This window comes from Sorex fumeus, unplaced genomic scaffold (assembly GCF_029834395.1).
Source record: "Sorex fumeus unplaced genomic scaffold, SorFum_2.1 ptg000131l, whole genome shotgun sequence".
Classification (NCBI taxonomy): Eukaryota; Metazoa; Chordata; class Mammalia; order Eulipotyphla; family Soricidae; genus Sorex; species Sorex fumeus.
In genome coordinates, this window is record NW_026606188.1 from 34,326,383 (window position 1) to 34,344,094 (window position 17,712).

At 38.8% G+C, this 17,712-nt stretch overlaps 1 protein-coding gene across 1 annotated transcript in view; it reads right to left on the reverse strand.

Annotated features, from left to right (window-relative positions):
• The window catches only part of COL11A1 (collagen type XI alpha 1 chain), a 208,274-nt gene extending 192,409 nt beyond the window's left edge, over window positions 1–15,865 (reverse strand). Inside the window, exon 1 of the mRNA XM_056139025.1 lies at window positions 15,760–15,865. Coding sequence (XP_055995000.1) covers window positions 15,760–15,865 — 106 coding nt within the window. The remainder of the gene's footprint in view (window positions 1–15,759) is intronic.
• Between the last annotated feature and the right edge of the window lie 1,847 nt (window positions 15,866–17,712).

Below are 17,712 nucleotides of genomic sequence, written 5' to 3' on the forward strand. Positions count from 1 at the left end.
TAAATTTAGGAATATTCTTATCAGGGATCGGGGACACCATATGGAGTTCTGAGGAAAAAAACCCAGGCAAGTTAGTGCCCGACCCACTGCACTATTACTCCAGTTCAATACAATATGATTTTTGAAGACTTAAAAAAAATCTTACCTACACCATTAGTTCACTGCCATAGTTCCAAGTGAATCATGTATCCTACTCTTATACCTTCCCCAACCTCAAATTCCTTCATATTCTACGATGCCCTGTATTGTTTATATTGGGGATTTCTATTTCTATCTTACTTCAATTAAAGTCAAATTATTGTATTTTCAGCTCCCACTGGCATTAAACTCTTCTGAATAGCTTAAAAGATGTATACACTAGGGCTGGATAATATGGGAACTAAGTCTTGCGTGCAGTCAAGATGCCATTCTATTCCTCGGACCACATAGAGTTTCCCTAAAAACAGCCAGAAATGATCCCTGAGTCAGGTATAAGTCTCAAAACACATCCAGGTTTGGTCCAACCATCTCACACACTGCCAAAAATTACATCAATAAAATAAAGTTTTGGGTCCTATCCCAAACCAATGATGAGAATAATTGGATGGAGCCCAGAGACATATGAATATATATATATTTTTTTAAATTACCAGAGGAAGTTGAAATATGATGAATGAAGACCTAGTCTACCTACCTTTTCACTTGAACCTAAGCATAACTTCCTTCAGGAAAGCCTTAATTATCCCTCCCAGGCTATCTAAGCCCACTCATGTGCACTCAAGTGACCTATTTTCCTTTTGGATCACTCTACAATCTTTGTTTACTATATAAAATCACTAATTTGCACTTTATGCTATAAGTCTTCAGTCACAATGCGTGTCTAAATAAAAGTAAAGTAAGTAAAGGCCCTCCCGTTGATCATCGATTTGCTGGAACGGGCCCAGTAACGTCTCCATTGGAGACTTTGTTGTTACTGTGTCTGGCATATCGAATACTCTCAGTAGCTTGCCGGGCTCTCCGAGAGGGACAGAGGAATCGAACTCGGGTCGGCCATGTTGGCTGCGTGCAAGGCAGACGCCCTACCCGCTGTGCTATCGCTCCAGCATGTCTAAATAATACTCAGAATTTACCTATTGCATACTCATACCCTCTTGAAGAGCACTGCAAGCTACCGAGAGTATCTGGCCCGCATGGCAGAGCCTGGAAGGCTACCCGTGAAATATTCAATATGCCAAAAAGAGTAACAACAAGTCTCACAATAGAGACATTACTGGTGCCCACTTAAGCAAATTGATGAACAATAGTGCTACATACTCATACAGTCTCTACTTCTCCCTTCCTTTCTCCCCCTTCCACTTCCCACCTCCTAATCTTGTAATTTACTATCCCTGTCTCCTTGATAGGTTTAAACCCTTTGACACTGCACATTAGAAGAATTAGTGTTCCTCATTATATGCCACTATGGAGTGCCACATGGCACATAACAATAAATACATACATTTAAAGAATGAATGAAAAATTCAAAGCAGAGGTATCTTCCCCTGAGAAGAAAAGAAAAGATGGGTCAAAGTACAGTTTAGCAGTAGCTTTCCAAGTCTGGTCTTTTCCACTGTTTGATTCAGATATGGCATGAACACAGGTTTAAAGTGACTATTTCTTTTCTCTTCCTTTGTCATTTTTGAGGGCCACACCTGGGGGTGTTCAGTTTCACTCCTGGCTCTGACTCAGGGAACCATATGCAATGGCAGGGACCAAACTGAGAGAGCCATACACAAGTGACTTACCGACTTGTACTATCTCTTCAGCCTTAACAAGGCCTTCTAAAGTAGAGGCTGTCCCCCTTTCTGGGGAATCACTTGTTTTGTACCCCACATCACAAATCCATATATGAAGCATATCATTATGGAATGAAATGAAATTAACATCGAAAAAATTGTAGACTCTCTCCTATATGGTCAGTAAAGGCTTTGATGCTCTAGACGAGCATTTGAAAATCCATGAATGCCTTTGGTTACAGGACTGTAGAATGCTGGGTTGATGAAAGAAAGAGACACAATTATTTAATGTTATTTAACTACTGCTAACAAATGTCTATGTCAAAACCACAAGTGTTCTTTAGTAAAGAACCTGCAATATAGGTTATGACATGTAAATGGCATTAATTCAGCTTTCTGGCTTTAACACTGTTAGTTTGTACTGTATGTTCTTATGTTATTCTAGGTACATACACCCCAAGAGGTTTCCTGGAATTTACATAGTTTAAGCACAAATCAAACAAATCTCAACTCCACATTTATGTGCTCATTGCTCTACTATCTCTCTATAGTACAAATTATCAGTATTATACTGATATTAGCACAGCGGGTAGGGCGTTCGCCTTACAAGCGGCCAACATGGCCGACCCGAGTTCGATTCCTTCGCCCCTCTCGGAGAGCCCGGCAAGCTACCGAGAGTATTCGATATGCCAGACACAGTAACAACAAAGTCTCCAATGGAGACGTTACTGGGCCCGCTCGAGCAAATCGACGATCAACGGGAGGGCCTTTACCTTTACCTATACTGATATTACTAGCATATATTCTTTTAATTGTTTTCATTACATTGAATAAAAAGTATAACTTTTGCTCAAAGCCTAACTTGAGTTACTTATAGAAATATTTTAGAACAAGGGATGTGACTCAGAGGTAGAACATTTGCTTTTAATTATTGAGTCCCCAGGGAAAATATTTAACAGCACAAAAAATTAAATTAAATTAAAAAATTAATATTTTATTGACATTAATTTCTTATTCATTTAAAATAAAATATAGCCAATACCAGCCTTATTGCATAATCTGACAAAATGATTAAAAATACTGAAAAAATTTTTACAAATTTAAAATGGCATAAAACTTTCTAAATCATTATGAGTTACAAATAGTAGCATCAGAAGCCAAATAAATTTCTTTTGTATTAACACAACCCTTTTGTGTAGCTGGAGCGATAGCACAGCGGGTAGGGCGTTCGCCTTACAAGCAGCCAACATGGCCGACCCGAGTTCGATTCCTCCGTCTCTCTCGGAGAGCCCGGCAAGTTACCGAGAGTTTTCGATATGCCAGACACAGTAACAACAAAGTCTCCAATGGAGACGTTACTGGACCCGCTCGAGCAAATCGACGATCAACGGGAGGGCCTTTACCTTTACCTTTACCTTTGTGTAGCTGAAATCACCATGCTTTTTGTCTGTAATCTATAATTGTAGTCTAAAAAAGTAAAAATGGGAGAAATTGTTTGGACAACACTAGTCAATTGGAATATAGGTATAGGGTTTATACTAAGACTCCTAGACATCAAAAATATTCTCTAACACTATAAGGTTCATCTTTCCCCAAGGGGTTCTATATAAACAAAGGTTATATTTAAAGTTTATATTTAAATAATTTATTTGTATGTAGAAAAGTACATAGACAAAATAAATACAAACATATGAATGTACAAGTATTTTATGGATATCTTAAAAACAATAAAATTTGATATTGAAAGAAAGAATTCCATCAAATTTCAAATATTAATTAAAAGAATATAAAATAACAGACAAGGGTACAGACTTTTAAAACTTCCACTACAGAAAATAGAAGCCAAATTATCAAATGTAGATAAACTTCTTAAAAATTAATGAAAATAATATCTTTAAGAAATTAGTGGTGGCACAGTGAAATTAAAATTGGAAAGTCAGATAAAACATACAGTAACATATTCTGAAAAACAAATAGAAGAAGTATGACTCTTCTCAAAATTGATTGTGTTCCTATCCCAGAATTGACTGCTGACTCTAAGTATGAATCATTTTGAGATCAAAGGAAATTCTAGATTTAGCATTGATTAGAAAAAAAATAAATTTAGTATAAATAGAGTAAAATGTAATATTTCTCAGTAATTTATATCTTTTAATTGCTTTCTAAGCCTTAGCTGTGAAAATCTTCCATCTATATTCTATGTAACACCAGCCCTACATCACTGACTTATTAAACCAATACGTACAAACTCCCATTATCGTTTCTACACAAGCATAACATTTCAAAACAACAGGATGAGGAACAGAAAGGTATCTCAAAAGATTGGAGCACATGCTTTGCATGTAGGAGCCCCAGGATTGGTAAAAACAATCCAAACTCCTCCCCAGAATGATCCCCAGATTGACCACTGAGTTGGAGTATAGTCCCCTGAGCAACATTTGGTATGGATCTACAACAATAAATGCCATGAATGGAATGAATTCATGATGTCCATAAAATAGTTCATTATATTAAAGGCCCTCCTGTTGATCATCGATTTGCTCGAGCGGGCCCAGTAACGTCTCCATTGTGAGACTTTGTTGTTACTGTGTCTGGCATATCGAATACGTCACGGGGAGCTTGCCAGGCTCTGCCGCGCGGGCGAGATACTCTTGGTAGCTTGCCGGGCTCTCCGAGAGGGGTGGAGGAATCGAACTCGGGTCGGCCATGTTGGCTGCGTGCAAGGCAAACGCCCTACCGCTGTGCTATCTCTCCTATATACATATATATAATCTACATTGAGTCATATAAAATAAAAATCCATGGAAGTCATTTGAAAAATATAACCTAGAAACTACCCAAATAATTTAAAGTTACATTTATACTTCAAAATTATGCAATTCTACAACTTTATAGACTTCAATGACATCTTGATCCCTTAATTTTAAAAAGTATAATATTTTACATAAGGCTCTTCATTACTATGAAAATAATTGCTAAATATAGGGAAGGGAGAAGAGGCATGGGGATTAAAATCACGAAAGAGGGGACTGGAACTCATACCTAACATGCAGAGGGCGCGAGCCCCATCAGCACACGGTCCACCCAGCACCACTGGGAGTCTGAAGCACCACATCACTAAGCATGGACAGCGCCCTAGGACTAGGCGTCCCCCACTTACTGAATCTTTTACAATATAGCATTCCGAGCAAAAAGAATAGGAAGTGTAAGACTATAAGATAGAAGTTTGCCTAAAATGTTGAAAAAGTCTTCAATAAAGGAAATAACCAAGGCCTTACCAATATGGTCAGAGGATGGAAGGTGAGGGCATATAGCAAACATGTTGCGTAGGTCCTGTACAATCTTCAGCAGATCAGATTCGATTGGAAAGTGAAAAGGAAAGAAATATCATGATTCAACTATTTTTTTTTTATACCATGATGTCATTTGTGAAAAGATTATAGGGAAACTGCAGTGGACTTAGAGAGCAGAGAGAACTACAATCTCCCTCAGTGAAAAAAAAGTTCTTAATATTTTTACATTTTGTTTTTTTAAACTTAGAATCATAGGTCATATTTCAGAAATATTTTGAAGACAAAAAAGACAGGTGTTGCTGAGAAACTTATGGGTGTATGAGAATAAAGCAAGAGTAATAAATGTCATTAGAAATGGTTGAATAGTCAGTTAAACATTTGGGTCCAGTGTTTAGGGGAACTGTCTGGGCTATAGATAGAAACTTCTCAGGTGACAGCCCATAAATGTTATTTAAAACTATAATTAAAGGCATAAATTATTTTAAACTATTATTTTACTTAACTGCTTGCTACATAAGTCTTGACTTATAAAATGCTTATAAGTGCTTTTTTTCCCTCTCAAATAATCAAAATCAAGTAGGAGGCTGAGTAGATGAAGGGTTTTGAGCCACACCCTGTGGTGCTTAGGACTTAGTCAAGAATAACTCCTAGAAGGCTTGGGGAACCATCTTGATGTTGCAAATTAGAACCTGAGTCAGATGTGTGCAGGACAACAATTCTAAACTCTGTACTATCACTCCTGCTCTGATATTTTGGCTTAGTATATCGATCTTGAGAAACAAAAATCACTGCTTAGAATTTATACTCTAACAAGCTACAATTTGAGTAATAATAGAAACAATAAAATACATACATAAAGCTTAGAACTGCTGGTTTATTTCTTTGTTAGAGAATTGATCTTAATAATTGTGTTCACTCGTTTGTTTAACATGAGGCTCATAAATTAGGAAAACCATTCAGGTAGCTTTCAAACTTATAATGGCCACAGTTCTATATCAAGTGTGACTTCAATATTCTAATTATCATTGGGAACCCTAGATGACTTTACGTGGGCATAGTTAAGCAAGAAATGCATCATGACAAACTCCTAGATTCCATACAAAATCTTCTCAATGAAAATTCCCAGGTACAGAACTGGAAATGGTTGTGATATTGAACCATGAATGTGTGTCCTAGTCCTCTTGGCTTTTTTTGGAAACTGCTTGTGAGTTCATTTATTAATTCAGTAAATAGTTATTAGCTATTACAATCCTTCAGTTATACGATCCAATGCATACATAACATTCATCCTTACTTTTGACTTAGTTATTTAGTGGTAAGTACTAAAATTCATGATAATTACACTATGTTTTAAGATCTTGCACAAGGTCTACTACTCCAGCCCTCTTGATTAGCAAGTTATTTCTAGAGGAGAAAATATTATTTATATATTAGATTTAGGTTAAAGCATTGATAAGTAGTTTGGGAGAGTATTCAGCAAGGGATGACAACTTATTTGCAGGCAAAAGAAACTGACATTTAAGAATATCACAAAAATAGCAATATTCTGTTAAATATAATTCTGTAAACACTAGCAATACTGTGTGTAACAGCTTTAAATCATTTTAAGGAATGAGTATAGAATAAGAAAAAAAGGGTGATAATTACTACTAATAACATGATGTAAGAAATTCATTTTATACTACTCCAAATTATCTATACCTTAACCATGTTACTGTTTTCTGGACATTATAATTAATAACCTAAATATGAACTACTGCACATTTTGCCATTACTGTATCACTTTATCACTGACATCCTGTTGCTCATCGATTTGCTTGAGTGGGCACCATTCGTAACGTCACCATTCATCCCAGCCCTGAGATTTTAGCAGCCTTTCCTTACTCATCCTTCCCAATGGTGCCATACTGGAGACTATTTCAGGGTCAGTGTAATGAGACCTGTTATTGTTACTGTTTTTGGCATATAGAATATGCCACAGGGAGCTTGCTAGGTTCTGCCATGAGGGCGGGATACTCTCGGTAGCTCGCTGAGCTCTCCAAGAGGGACATTTTGCCATAATGCTGATTATTGATAACTGAAAAGAAAAAAAACTATAGTTATTATACCTCAGCAACTCCTAGAAGACTAACATATAAATGAATAATCTTCTAAAATAATTAATTAATGGTCAGTGAATCTTTTCAAAACACAGTTTTCAATTCCATTCATCCAACTGATTACATTCCAAACAAAGTGGAATAACTAAGTCTGATACTTTATATGGTAAATAATAAGTATATTTTCCATAAGTCAGGCTCCAAAAGAAAATAAGATATTTTATTCTTAGAAATGAACCTTGAGTAGAACAATCAGATATTTGTATGTGTCCTTCCTGTTTAGTGAGAGGAAACTAACCATAATCTGAACCTTAAAAAAATCAACAGATAAAAGCTGTCACCATCTCCTTAAAATAATCCAATTCACATTTGATGACTTCCAGCAACTTCCGTTTGGTTTCCCATTGTAATCAGGGCTTAGACTTGTTCCTAAAATGCCAACTGTGATACAGCCTCCACTTGGGAATGTCAGCGTAGAAACAAGTTGGTTTTATTGTGGTACAATTGTATGATTTGTGCGTTTATGTTAGGCCTCAGAGATTATTATTAAAAGTCAGAGAGATCTATAGAAGCATTAGCATATACAACAAGGCAAGCACAGACAAATGACCAAAACCACGAATTCTGGTGTGAGATGGTCTGGTTTAAGTCCTAGGTCTTCCACTCCTATACAACCTCAGAGATATAAACAGTTTTCCTATTTTTCAATTTCCTCATGACAAAAATGAAGATTTTCTTTTCTATTCTTTTCTTTTCTTTTTTTTAATTGAATCACCTTGAGAAACAGTTACAAAGCTTTCATGTTTGAGTTTCAGTCATGCAATGATCCAACACCAATCCCTCCACCAATGCACATTTTTCACCACCAATATCCCCAGTATCCCCCCTTTCCACCCCTACCCCTGCCTCTATGGCAGACAATTTCCCCTATTTTCTCTCTCTCTCTCTCTCTCTCTCTCTCTCTCTCTCTCTCTCTCTCTCTCTCTCTCTGTCTCCTTTTGGGCATTATGGTTTGCATTGAGGAGCTATTACATTTGGTCCTTTATCTACTTTCAGCACACATCTTCCATCCCCAACAATCCTTCCAACCATCATTGACTTATTGATCCCTTCTCTTTCCAGCTGCCTTCTCCCTCAGCTCATGAAGCAGGCTTCCAACTGTGGAGCAATATTCCTGGCCCTTGTCTCTATTGTCCTTGGGTGTCCGTCTCATATTATGTTACTTTATATTCCACAAATGAATGCAGTCCTTCTATGTCTGTCCCTCTCTTTCTGACTCATTTCACTTAGCATAATACTCTCCATGCCCATCCATTTGTAAGCAAATTTTATGACTTCATCTTTCCTAACAGCTGCATAGAATTCCAATGTGTAGATGTACCAAAGTTTCTTTAATGAGTTGCCTGTTCTCAGGCACTGGGTTGTTGTCAGATTCTGGATATTGTGAACACTGCTGCAATGAACATACAGGTACAGATGTCATTTCTACTGTGCTTTTTGTACGCTCGGGATATATTCCCAGAAGTGGTATTGCAGGATCATATGAGCGATAGCACAGCGGTTAGGGCGTTCGCCTTACAAGTGGCCAACATGGCCCGGCCCGAGTTCGATTCCTCCGCCCCTCTCAGAGAGCCCGGCAAGCTACCGAGAGTATTCGATATGCCAGACACAGTAACAACAAAGTCTCCAATGGAGACGTTACTGGGCCCGCTCGAGCAAATCGACGATCAACGGGAGGGCCTTTACCTTTACCTTTATAAAAGCACAATTTCTAGTTTTTGAAGGAAATACCATATTGTTTTCCAAAAAGGCTGGACCAGTCAGCATTCCTACCAACAATGAAAAAAGAGTCCCTTTCTCCCTACATCCGCACCAAAAAACAAAGATTTTTTAGCATTCACTCACTCTCAGAGCAATGTTAGAAAGCAATGAAATTCTACTTGGAAAGTTATTACGATAGAAATGAGTGCATAAGAAGCATACATTCAGTATTAATGCTTAGTATTTTCTCTGCTGAAGACAGGAACTAATCCTGAGGTATGAGAAGGTGAATACAAAAGATGAATACAAAAGTGGTAAATCTTTAGGAGGAAAAAATAGTGTGCTCAAAGATAAGGGGAAATATGGGAAAGAAGTTTATGAAACAGTGCTGAAATTAAAGGAAAATAGGAGTGAGATTTTCGAAGGTTGTTCTGAGCCTGAGAAGGGCCATACCCTGAAGTGCACTCCATAGCATGCTAAGCCAAGTGGCAGCAAAGGAGTAAGTTGTTCTCCACATTAGACTCTTATCTAAAGAGAGAGAAGTCAACGAAAACACTTCTCTAATGCCTAGTACTCTTTTTTCTATGCAGTTCTAAGAGCCCAAAGTAAAAATAACGCACTAGAGCTTTTGATGAGCTTTGCCAAGAGTTGCAATTGCTGCACTTTCTGGCAATCATTCTTTTGGGAAGGTGTATGTGAAACTTTGAGTGAGGACGGGAAGCCAACCAACTCATAGAGTCTAAGGTTCCTTCCTTTAAGCCCGGATGTGAGTTTACCAGTCAGACAGAGGAAGGAAGCTTCCAGTGACACTCTATGCGCTAAGGTCTATGAATAGGGACCTTCATTTGTCAGTACAGTACACGGCCACTCGAGAGCAATTAAATTTGGTTAAAATAAGAAAGAAATGCTTTTTAAGGAAAAAAAAGAGAAGGTTTGAGAGGATTGCAAAAGTTGATTGTGCTAAAGCACTTTTACACAGGTTTGTTTTAGTTCTCAATTGTCAAGTCGTATTTAAGCAGGTCTTTTACTCTGAAATATGATAACCTTTCTTTTCTCTGAGTTCTTTCTCCTAAATTAATAGCACTGTCTCTAATTCCATGCGCAGCAAGCAAAGAGTTTATTTTACCAGATAACAGTAGGCCTGGTGATCAGCCAATGTCTAAAGAATCACTAGCCAACTCAGTAGTAGGCCAAAGACTGCAACCGATAAATAGATATTACTCACTAAATCACTTTAAAATTGACTTTAATTTACTCTTTGAGTAGGTATTATACATGGTGCATTCTGACACACAAATGAAAACGAAAAAGAAACGTCTTACCTATAAATACAAAATCATATTGAAGTTTAGAAAGGAGAAATAGATATATACTGGGTGCATCATAATGTATAAGACCATTTAAGTAAAAATAAAACTGTAGATTTTAAATTAAACTTCAAAAGCCATCAGAAGAATTAGGGAAATCAGCTTCATAGTAAATCTATGCTGAAAAAGACATTTATTGTTTACTCTACAATGGCAGAATTTAGAGAACACTAAAAGTTTTATAGTACCTACCTAAAGCTCTTTCTTCTCTGCAAAGGAAAAAACTTCAGTGGTCAAAATAAAAGAGGAAAAGAACTTTGTTTCCTCTAACCATTCCCAGATCAGGTCATATTTCTCCAGCATTAAGTGAGGGAAGTAGTTGAGTAAAAGCTGAAATGCAGATCCGTTCTCAGTCCCACTCTGAAGTTGCCTTGAATTCCTAATGACTACACTGACTACCCTTATTATTTTTCCAAAGGTAGAGAGGAAAGGTCTATTCGGAATACACTAGATTTCTGGCTTTTAATATTTAAATATAAATCATTGAAAAGTATATAAAATGATGCACAGGGCTCAGTTTTATAAAACTCCATGTTCTTTCTAAATTGTTGAGTTCATCATGCACATTATGAATTGATGGCTTTACATATTCTTCAAGGCTCTAAGGTCTTTTGCTGCTTTCCCTAAAGACATGGGGCCTCATCCATTGGTAGAAATACCAGTACTTGAACACTGGAGTTCTAGAAATAAAGGTAGAAACCTAAAAAATGTTTTTTTCTTTATCAAAATTCTACTGTGGATATATCATAGGCACTGGCAATTTGATCAATATTACAGTCATTCCTAAAGAGTATTTCTCTAAAATATAACTGCCCAGGGGCTGGAGTGATAGAACAGCTGGTAGGGCATTTGCCTTGCACATGACCGGCCTGGGTTCAATACCCAGCATCCCATATGGTCCCCTGAGCACCACCAGGAGTAATTCCTGAGTGCAGAGTCAGGAGTAACCCAGGTGCATTGCAAGGTGTGACCCAAAAAGAAAAAAATAAAATAAAATAAAATAAAAAAATAAAATATAACTGCCCATCTAGTTTTAGAGGTTATGTAGTTTCAAAGGCCTTGGAAATCCAAAAGAAGAAATTTCATTAGAAATTGCACTGATATGTGCTTTCTTTTTTTTCAGTCAACCAGTTTTGGAAAAACATCATCTGTTAAATCAATAGCCCATAGCAACAAACAGTTCATTAACTGACTTGTTAGTAAAAATTGTATAATTATATATCAAAATCACTAATCTTATCAACGTATAATCACACTAAAAAGATATTTGACTTAATTTTAAATAAATATATAGTTTTCTTAGTTTCCTAAAATTTTAAAATTTGCCATATCTCCACTGACAACTTTACATAGGATTTTTTAAAAACTATGTTCTTAATCGATCAGTTAATGTATACAAATATATTTTGGATGCTACAAGCTTTATAATTTGATATATTATAGAATCACATCATTATGTATGTTAATAATAAATAAAATGATCCTTTTTCAAGCTCACAAAATTGAATAAGTTTAAAATTTATTTTAGCTGTTTCCTATTGAATTTTCTTTGAATTAGAACTTTTACACTTATTTCATCTTCTCACTAATATAAACACCAGCACATCCATATTTCAATTACATTTTGCAATTTCATAAGGATTCATGTTAATAACTATAAAATATATTTAGCACTATTACAGACCTTTATCCTACTCATTCAAAAACTTTGAATATTGTAAAATTTTTATGTTTTATGTGAAATACTAGTAATATTTCTGAACATTAGCTTCCTCATTAGTACAGAAAAGTGAAGCAATTTTTAAAATAAACCCTTCTTATATTCTTGTATTCTCTTTAAAAAGTCACAACTAAACACTTCTTTTAAAACATTCAGTTTTTTGATACATACTTTCAAGAATATTGATTTTAATTCACTTTTTTAATGAATTAGAACTTGCATTAACTAAAAGGAGTGAGACCTGTATCTCAGAAATTAAGATAAATTTAGAAAAAAAATGACTTCTTAGATTTATTTTATGCCATCATATTTACATCCCCAAAAGTTCATGCTTGCTTCTCAATATTTTAGGGATCTTACTGAAATTTGTGCCATCATAGTCACAAAAGTAGCAAACATGAAACCTGAAAACTTAAATCATCACATTAAGTTATAAATAAACTTAATTTTAAAATTAATAGATAACTGTGGGTATAGATCTATAATTAGCTGAATGTGTCCATAAGTAACTTACTTAAACTGATGCCATCTGTATAAAATGTGCAAGGAGAAGTTCCACTTAAACCTATTTTTATTGTTTTTTATTTTTAAAAAAATTCATGAAAACAATTATCTTGGAAAATACTACTCTTGTTATCAAAGCATATTTGACCTTTAAAAAGTTTCTGATTAAATATCCAAAAAGAAAAACCGGATTTCTTTGCGTATTAGGACTAGTACAGACTTAGAAGCCAGCACCATTTTACCTGCTGATCCCGGGCACTCAAAACAACACTCCAGCAAGACAAACCAAACCACCAACGCTTTGAAAGTTCCTCATAAAATTCATCAAACTTTAGAAAGAGATAGTATTAGCTTCCACAACAAAATCTCAATATCATTTTAATTATTAAAATGATTTGATTATATATTTTCCTTTAGTATATATTATAACAGCCTTTAACAAACTGAAAAAAATCATATACCTTATCATAATTACATTGTAATCATAAATTCTAGGTGAAGTCCTATAGATATTAAGCAACAATTGACATAGACATCTGTGTATTTCTGATATAAAACATTTACACTGGCCACAGGGAAATGTAAGTCTATTTTTCACATTCTGATTTATAAAGTTTGGATTTATCGTGTAAAATAATTAATCTATGAGCAAGTCTAAAATTTCTTCTAACACATTCACTCCAAGAACTTCCTCTTTAAGGCTAGATGGCTCAGCACCCCAACTACAGTTTTCTTCAGAGTCTAATTTTATTATTAATCATGAACCTTTTAGGACTTTAATATTTTTAATCCAGTAAGTACAGATTTGGGATGAAAATAGGCTCTCTGCCTGAATCTTTGGGGTTAGCAAATGTTAATCCCAATGCAGCACAATAAAATAATTAATGATGTATGATGCTAGTATTTAATATGTTTAGTTAAAAACAAAAATCTTTTTCATTATAATATCATTGAAAATCTAAAGGCTGTTATAAAAACTGGGTTGTTATTGGTACCATCATTTCCCTTCTAGGTATTAATACGTAATGTTTCCTTTTGAAAACTTATTCATAGCAAGAAGACTAGAAGAGATGGTTTAAGTAAATATACTGGCCCCCAATAGGCTAAGGCCCCTCAAAACTTGGATAAATACCAAATCTTAAAATACAAAAGTTTAAGTTAAAATACAAAAGTTTAACATCTGTCAAGACTGTTCATCAGAAATTATAACAGAAACAAAATATAATTCTCACATTTTTCCATTTTGTGCATCATTTGGTTTTCCAATAACACAGAAGGATTTTCCACTCATCATTTAGTTGATGTGGCAGTGAGATGTTTTTTTAAAAGTGTGTGGGCAGAATCATGGATTGAAAAGTAAAAATCATGCATTATAAGGGTATAATTCTACTAATTTCTAAAGATAGATCTTTAAGGAAAGTCCAAAGTGGAAAAGAAACATAAATATCTGTGGTGAAATAATTCCTGGACACCTTCCACAAATGCCTTCAGAAATTATCTATTATCCATTAAAGAATGTCTTCTACGTTTTTAATAAGTAGATGCTGCTAATAGCTTTTTTTCGTATAACTGTGACCAATCAAAAAAAAAAAAAAAAGAAACAGTTCACAAACTCACTGCATTAAGAGTGATATTGAGGCAGGCTTAAAGGGGCTTTCTTTGCTAAGGCAGATGCTTGAATTTCAAATAATAAAAAAAGCCAGCAGAGGGCAGAACTGCTGACAGAACTGACCAACCCAGAAGGTGACCAGGTACCAAAGACAAAAATGCAAACTTTAGAGGGATTCTACTCTCAAAGACTCTACTAATTTCTCTCCATACAGAAACAAATGAATCTACGACGTTAAGCATAAGGCACTGCAAAATTCAAAGACTGCAGTCCCAACGAGGGACTCACTGCTGTCAGCAGGAAAAGTCACACCAAGAAACACTCCACCTCTGCTCACGGCTTGGTAAACTGAACACCACTATGAAGAAACAGAACTGGCTACCGGAGGGAGGCCTGCAGGAGCGCTAAGTCCCAGAAGGGAGAGCTCAGATCTTGGCATCTACCGAGCTGGACTCGGGTTTCTGCTAGAGCCTGAGCCTTGGGGGTTGACAATTTCATTTCCCTCTGCCAATGCTCGCCACCCTCCTTTCTGCTCCCCACCTCTCTGCGCACCCCTGACAAAACCTGCTTTTTTCTATTCCCAGCTCCTGGAGCTCGCTGAGCTCCCGCCAGCAGTGTCTACACCACCTAACGGACCGCTCCAGCCAGATGCCTTTGGGGGAAGGGGAGGGGAAGGGGTGGGAAGAAGCAGAGGGGGAGGAGAGAAGTCGCTCTCCCTCTCTGGGTACTGACAGAACCGCAGTCTTCCCTGCAGGTCTGGCCAGTGGATATTTGGTGGTGCCACGTAGGAACTTTTCCTTACCTCTCTCCTCCCTCCCCACCGCCCCTTCCCTTCCAGTCCCAGTTCCTCCGCCCCTACCCCATTTGCTGGGCGAGTTTCATCATTCTCCAAAGAGAACTGCACGTCCAACCTGCAAGAAGGAGGAGGTGGGGGCCGGCGTGTGGATGAAGGTTCTGAAATTCGGAGCACTGTGCGCTTCCTCTCTTCAGCCCTTATAATTTCTTATAATCTGCCAGAACGTTTACTCACTTAAAATCGCCACAGCGCGCGCGCGCACACACACACACACACACACATACACACACACACACACAGTGTTCTCAGTCTTCTGGAGTCAACCCCCTCCCTCCAATCTTCTCTCAAATCCCTTAAAAGTAAAACCGCTTGTTTCCCACTTTGTTCTAGACAAAGCACTTTATCAAGGTTCATTTTATACCCTCTCTATATTTTCTCCTCAGTTCACCTCTTAAAAGGTACTTTCATTAGTTTGAATCTGGAGAAACCAGAAGATGTGGGCAAGGAAAGAGCCAAGGACTGGGTCTCAAACAAAAGCTGGGGGCAACCGCCCCTGTGTCCATTTGTTCCACTTTTCAAAGACCCTTAATTTGTTTTAAGCAGGCTCAGTGCTTGACAGATTTTTTTTTTCCCCCTGCTACCTCCTCTCTTATTCCTGTCCCGCCTACAACCATCTCCAGGTCGGTCAGTCTCCACTTCCAACCCGGTGGCAACAACAATCTGGATTTTATTTAAGAGAATTGGGGAAGGGTCGCGGGGGGGGGGGGGGAGGTGGCAAGGAGGGGGAGGTGCACAGAATGAGCAAAACTAAAGACAACCCCCCACCTCCCCAAATCCCTTTTCTCCCCCCCCTTACCTCCTCTGACCCCTCTGGTCTGCATGAGGACCGCCAACGCTAAGGCTGTGATGGTGAAATCCCAGAGCCACCGTTTCGTTTTCCACCTCGAGGACCACCGCTCCATCTCCGAGCCCCACGCTCACCAGCGCCAACTCAACCCACGGAGCTGCCACTGCAAACTTCGTCCCTGGCACAGTCTCGTCGGGGGAATCTCTGCTACACAGCCATGGCAGCGGGAGAGGTGGAGAAAAGTCAAAGGGCTTTTTTTTTTCCCTTTCCAAGGCGATGCTTTGCTTCCTTCCTGTCTCACGCCCCCTCCTCTCCCACTCCCGGGGTCCCGCCGCAAGGACCCTCCGGTGCGTCCCTGCTGCGGCCCAGCCTTCAGACTGAAGGCAAATGAGGGGCTTCAACCAAAAATCTGAGCGCACCGCGAGCCCCACAAGGCTTCATGCCGTCAGTGGGCCGGACTGGAGGTTCTGGGCAGCCCCCTCCTCCGCCCACTCCCCTGCGCGCCCCCCTTACCTCGGGCTAGGCGGCCCCGGCAGCGGAGGGTCCGACCCAATCACGCGCCTCCTGGGCAGCCCCGAGCCCGCCCCGCGCCGCCTGGGCCCGGCTCGCAGGACACCCGGCAAGCCCAGCCCACCGGCCACCACCCCCATCGCCCCTCGGCGCAGCTCCCTCCTCTCCAAACCCCACAAGGAATGGGAGGGAGCGCGGGCGACGCGTGCTTGGCTCCAGCACTTTGGGAATGAAAGGAATTGCAGGAGAGCCCGGGAGCCCACAGAGTTTTCAAGGAGCTTCTGTGTTCAATAAAAACGGCTACTTGTCCCGGGGCACCGGTCTGGGAGCCTCGCATCGGGCGGCAGGGGGAGGGGCGGAGCCCCGGGCCGGCCAGGCCACCTCGCCGGAGTTAGGGGCTGGCAGCTGTAACCTTATCCTGGTGCAAAAATCTGATTCTTAGAGCAGAAGTGCAACCTGTGGACTCCATGGTCTGTCTGCACCTAAAAGGTGTTATTTGCTTCTTTAGTTGGTTGGTTGGTTGGTTGACTTTTTCTTTGTTTTTGATGATTCTGAAAACCCGGAGTGAAAGAAAGGGACTAAGGGGGATGGAGGACTGGCCAGAGGTCAAAAGCAGTGGCCATACAGGGAAATTCACCTCTGAGGTCTGAAACTGACAGGCTTGGCTCTTACATGTTTCAGCTCTGCCCTAGCTTCATCCACAGGTTTCACTCTTAAAAGCTCAACTGTACTCTGAGGCAATAGGAGAAGGAGATGTATGGGAGCTGACCTGAAGGGGTGAGTAATTGAATTTTCCAGCTGATTCCGCCCTGATCTTGGATAAGGGAGGGAAAAAACAAGGAAAACAACTAACAGATCTTCAAGCCACACTTGTCCAAGAAGTCCTTGGAGCTGAAATCCTACTTACTACTTACTCCACAGTGAGAGCAAGGAAGGCAGGAAGGGTTTCTAAATTATTTCTACTTACCCATTCGTAATCTGTTTAAACGTGGAAAATATATTCTTTGCTCGTTTTTTCCACATTTAAACTATTCCCTTCAATTGGCTTCTTTGTGCTCCTTAATATTTCCTAAACTGTCTTTCTCAATTCTTTTTCTGCAAGAGCCCAGAAAGGTATAATTGCACATTGGGCACTCAATAGAGGTAATTTTCTTTATCGTCTTTTTTTGTTTGTTTTGTTTTCTGTTTGTTTGTTTGGCTTTGGGGCCACACTTGGCAGTACACAGGGGTTTTCCCTAACTGCGCTCAGACAACTTGGGGAACTAGATGGGGGGGAAAGGGGTAAGTCCTGGGGACCTAACCTGGGTCAGCTTGGTGCAAGGCAAGTGCCCCACCGGCTGTACTATCTCTCTGACCCCTCAATAAAGATGTGTTTAATGAATGAATGCATCTTCCTGTTGACATGGTTGATAGTTTTTTCCAGGATCTATGCTAAATATATCATCAGATGAT